This window comes from Arabidopsis lyrata (genome assembly GCF_000004255.2).
Source record: "Arabidopsis lyrata subsp. lyrata unplaced genomic scaffold ARALYscaffold_8, whole genome shotgun sequence".
In the NCBI taxonomy this organism is placed as follows: domain Eukaryota; kingdom Viridiplantae; phylum Streptophyta; class Magnoliopsida; order Brassicales; family Brassicaceae; genus Arabidopsis; species Arabidopsis lyrata.
The window spans coordinates 4,064,679-4,069,689 of NW_003302548.1; the positions used below are offsets into that span (position 1 = coordinate 4,064,679).

The 5,011-nt window shown below is 38.5% G+C and overlaps 2 protein-coding genes across 2 annotated transcripts; one reads left to right on the forward strand and one right to left on the reverse strand.

Annotated features, from left to right (window-relative positions):
* Window positions 1–162: 162 nt before the first annotated feature.
* On the reverse strand, window positions 163–3,708 carry LOC9299717 (probable disease resistance protein At5g43730). The gene is given in 4 exon segments (XM_021015369.1): window positions 163–505; window positions 605–1,780; window positions 1,783–3,435; window positions 3,438–3,708. Coding segments are annotated over 3 exon segments (2,559 nt in total). The 5' UTR covers window positions 3,565–3,708; the 3' UTR covers window positions 163–505; window positions 605–1,001.
* Window positions 3,709–3,926: 218 nt separating this feature from the next.
* LOC110225616 lies at window positions 3,927–4,980 on the forward strand. The gene is made up of 3 exons (XM_021015387.1): window positions 3,927–4,193; window positions 4,416–4,545; window positions 4,895–4,980. Exons 1-3 carry the CDS (start codon window positions 4,041–4,043, stop codon window positions 4,909–4,911), a joined length of 300 nt encoding a protein of 99 aa, XP_020871046.1. The 5' UTR covers window positions 3,927–4,040; the 3' UTR covers window positions 4,912–4,980.
* The last annotated feature ends 31 nt before the right edge of the window (window positions 4,981–5,011 follow it).

Here is a 5,011-nt window from a genome sequence, read left to right on the forward strand (position 1 = left end):
CTCACTTAGAAATCAATGAACGTTCTAACTTCTAAGAACAATCTGGTACATGGATCTAAAACTAGCTCAATCCAGAAACATAAACGCTATCTATGCTCTCCTTGACAAACTCTGGTTCGTTACTTAGAGCATACACAATGGTAAACTTTGTGTATGGGTGTGAGTATTAAAATATTCAAAAGTAAGAGAACAGTGCACTTGGAATGCGTATGCGAGTGTTAGTTTACAACCGAGTGTGAGGGGCAGGTGTCTTTGTTTGGTTGGTTCTGATTTTTTTTATATTAAAAAATTGTTTTCATCTCTCCTCTCTGTTCCTTCGATGAAAACAATTTTTCATCTTTCCTCTGTGTTCCTCCTCTGTTCCTCATCTCTCCTCTCTCCTCTCTAACTTTATTTTACTAATTTAATTTGCCTCACATCTATCTTCTTGAGTGCCGCATTGCTGATGTTCTTAGGAGACATCACAAACATGACAAAAACACGCCAACGAATCTTTGAATTCACACTGTGAAGAGAGGAAAGTTTAAACTTTGAGAAACAAGAGGTAATTGAAACAAAAACAGTACATATAAATACAAAACCAAATTAAGAACTGAGAGGATACAGTGCAGTTACACAAAGTGGGAGCAAAGTTTATACAGTAGAGACCATTCCTTTGCGTAGAAACATATTTCTCCCATTATTAATCCCCGATGATAAGGTCCCAGTCAAAATCATGAATAAAAAACACAAGAACAAAAATTCTTCAGGCAAATTTCTCTGCCTCTTTTTTTTGGCTTTTTCATTTATATTTTAGGAAACAGTCTTGGAACTACACGTTCCTACACACAAGGAAGCAAAAGAAACGTGAAAGATGAAAGAAACTTGAAGGACTCTCTTGTGTTCCTTCTTTTCTGGAAGCAGAAGCAAATCAAACAAAGAAACAAAGGAAACAATTGGTACTCTAATTCGATTTCATCACTTTAGCAATTGACCACTTGTCATCACCCTTCCACCCGTTATTACTCTGCAAGCTTGAGAAATTTAGCGACATCTTCAGGTAGCATTGGACAATCTCTGACATTGAAGTTTCTAAGGTTAGGAAGAGTCCGATAATTCCAGCAGATTTCCGTAAGTTCAGGCAATTCTTCTAGCTCAAGGATTTCCAGGTTCCCAAAGGGAAGAACAATATCTGGATGCACTTTGGTAATACTCATTCCTTTCTCCTTATTTATTATTTCTTCTATTTCTGGTGAATAGCCCACTTCTAGCTTCTTTAGATTTTGAGCAAATAACAGCCATGACAAATCCCTTTGCCCTTCCAAATTGAATATAAAAACAGTGGAGAGTTGCTTGAAGCCTGGAGAACTTGTAGATGGGAGAATCTCCATTGGTGAAAGCTCCCTTCTTTCTTTGCTTTCCCAATCTATCTTTATCTCAGATATGTTGCAGCTCCCAATTTCAAGGCGTTGAAGACCTCCCAGAGCTATCGTGCTTAATATTACACGAGGTGCTGACATTCCTAGTAGACATAAACCTCGAATACAACTCGCCAATCGGTCAATTCCTTGTATCCTTTCCAAAATCGTGGCATCCTTTATGTTTGCCGTTAAAATCTTCAAGTGCTCCAAGTGTTGTAATTCCTCCATTAATATGTCATCAACACAAACACGGGAAAAAAATAATTTCAACACTTGCAGATTTGGTAAGGTTGTTGCTATCCCAACAAGACTGATCTCATGTACATGATCCAAGACCACAAGTTTTGGTATAAACCGAAAGAATCCAACTGAAATATCCACCAACTCGATTTTATCCTTGTGCGTGATAAATTGAGATATTGCAGGGAACCTAAGTTAGAAATTTCTTCCGGCAATCCAGTAAGCCCCCCGTTAGAAAGATCCAAGACCACAAGTTTTGGCATAAACCGAAAGAATCCAACTGAAATATCCACCAACTGAATGTTATCTCGGAGTAATAGGGTTGAAAGGTTGGGGCAGTTGGGACTGCAAGATATCTGCCAAATGTGAGTACGAATTAAAGACATCTGTCTCACAATCTCCCAATTGATGTCATTTGGTATCATACGTACATGATCCCCAGATTTCACACAAATTGTTTCTTGCTGTTTTCCGAAGTCAGAATTTATCCACAGAGCCATCTCACGTATCACATCATGCATTTTAACTTTGACACCACAATCAATCAACAAATGTGCACGAACTAACAAGCCAATTATATCATAACCTTGGTTGGTACCTCCATCTTCATATCTGTTCGGATTTATAAATCCTTCGCATATCCAGTATTCTATCAACTCCTCCTTCTTTATTTCAAAATCTTCAGGAAACAAAGAACAATATAGGAAGCACGATTTGATTTCACCATTCTTCAAGCTATCATAACTGAACTTCAAAACGCCAAGAATTCTTTCTTTCATACCTGGAAACTCGTGGCCAAGCGAATTCAGAACATTAATCGCAAGATACCATTCTTGTAAAGTCTCTTTACATGCCATGGCTTTGCCAATGACATTAAGTGCAAGTGGCAAGCCATGACATTTTGCAGCAACTCTTCTTGCAAGTGCGGGAATATCCTGATGGCCGCTGAATATGACATCTCCAACAGTAATTCGAAACAATTCCCACGCTTTATCTGGTGACAAACAATCAACTTCTATCTGCTTGTCAACTTTCATGTGCTTGCAAACTTCCTTCGAACGAGTGGTGAAAACAATCTTCGATCCATTTGCTCGAGTTGGAGGTGGAACTCCTATCTTGTTCAGATCCATTTCGCTCCAGAGATCATCCAACAACAGCACAAATTTCTTTCTATTAAGGATATTGTCTATGCACAAAGCTTTCTCCTTTTCTGTTTCTTGTTTCCATTCCTTGTCAAGACGTAATCTTCCCAGAATCTGATCTTGAATGCCCTCATACTGAAAGTCGTTAGATACCACAACCCATATCACAACATCAAATTCACTCTCCAATTCAACAAATTTGTTGTTGATACAAGCTAAGAGGGTGGTTTTTCCTACTCCCCCCATACCATAAAGACCCAAGGTTCTTATTTCATCGTTCATGACGCTTTCCCATGCCATTTCAACCAATGTATCCAAACCCACTGTGGTTTGGATATGCTTCTTCTCCGCCTTACGTATAATTTTCTGCGCCACCTCTACAAAATCTTTTTTAGATAGAAGTTCTTCAACTTCTTCCAACATCTTCGATACCTTTTCACCATAATTGTAGCTTGATATGCAATCCTCGGAGCAATATCCAAACAAACACAATCTTCCAGTTTCAGTTGATCTAGCCGCAAGCATATCATTGAATTGGGATTCAACACTTTTTACCCTTGAAAGCCATCCGTTGACTTGAGCAAGCCGTTGCAAACCTTTATCTTCTTCTATGGAAACTCTTGCTAACAGATCATCTCGTCTATTCTTAAGTTTTCCATAGTTGTCTCCAGAGCATCGAGATTTGACTCCATCAAGTGAATGTAGTTTCTATCGCTTAAAAAGCAGCCACATGCAGCAGTGAAGATTTTATTCCAGGGTATTAGTAGAAGCAAGTCCGCCATTTCTCTTGTGTTGATTACTGCCAAGGCGATGCAAGAAACAACACAAGAGAAAATGATGAATGGTGGAGAGAAAAGGAATACAATCGTGCATTCCTGTACTGACTGTATCAAGAAATTATAAGTCAAGAGAGCAATGTCTATTAGTTTATTGAGAAACTGAAACAGTTTATTAAAAGTAGTGGTAGCTTCAAGAAAAGTCAGAAGTTTGAGTAGTGGTAGCTTCAAGAAAAGTCAGAAGTTTGATATCCACAAATGTGAAATTTACTAAGCCATAAAATACGAAGAGCACAATCCGACAGACCGGTTTAACCGGAAAATAATCCGGTTCAACCTAGTTGTGTATCCCCTAATACGCTGCGTTCTAACGCCGAACAAAGAAAAAAACACAACCCCTAATTTTTGTCTGTTGCTCTCTCAAGTCTCAACTCTTCCTCCTTCTTCAACTACTTCAAAAGCTTTGGCAAAATCCTTTAGTCATGGCGCACGGAGGTTATGCCAAGAGAAGAGTTTCGGAACCTAATCAGGCGGCGGGAAGTAGTCGGAGGTCGAAAGTATTGCGTGTAGAGAAGAAACCTAAGACTGTCTCCATCAAGAATCAGATGCGTTCCGTTGAACGCTTTCTTCGTAAAGTCAGCTCCTTTTCTCTCTCTGAAATTAGGGTTCCTTTGATAGAATCTCTCTTAAAGTTCCAGCCTTTCTGGCGATTTAGTTAGCTTGTGTGGTGTAGAGCTTAAGGGTTTACAATGTTATTCCTAGGTTGTGTTCTTGTAGAGAATTTGATTATCTATGGTCAATTAGAACCAAACCCATTTGAGAATTTTGAATGTTGATGTATTTTTGATACTCTGTAGGATTTGCCTCCTGAAGTAAGAGAGTCTTTAGTAGAGAAGTTGGAAGATTTGAAGAAGCAGCAAGACGCTCATACCCGTCTTGCTGTTGAACGTAAAATATTCCTTAGGAACAGAAAGATTAAGTTCTTTGGTAAGAAGAGCTTTTACCTGTCGTCTAATATTTAGTCATGATTTAGTTAGTAATGATGCCTGAGAAGTTAGAGCTTTTTATTTTCTTGATTAGAGCGGAGAAAGATCGAAAGGAGTATTAGACGTCTTGAGAAGTTACAACGTACTTCATCTGCTCATGTGGGCGATACAGATATAGCTGAGCAACTAAGTAAACTCAAAGAAGACCTTGAGTATGTTCGGGTAAATTCACTTTTACTTACTCTACCTTCCTTCTTTTTTTACTATCTCTCATCCTTCTGCTTGTTAGTTATATGATTTAGAATGAGCTTAGTTGAGAATCTCTGTTCTTCTTAAATGTGAAATTGCAGTTCTTCCCGAAAAATGAGAAGTATGTATCTCTTTTTACTGGAGCTGAGGATTCAGAAGTAATTGAGAAGAGAGGTCAAATGCGGAAGCAGATCAAAGCCAATATTATTGTTGCTGCT

Excerpts from the sequence above, each read along its gene's own strand:
- LOC110225616 (XM_021015387.1), top strand. The coding sequence starts at position 4,041 with ATGGCGCACGGAGGTTATGCCAAGAGAAGAGTTTCGGAACCTAATCAG. Across the intron at positions 4,194-4,415 it reads TTGAACGCTTTCTTCGTAAA|GATTTGCCTCCTGAAGTAAG; the intron begins GTCAGCTCCTTT and ends GATACTCTGTAG.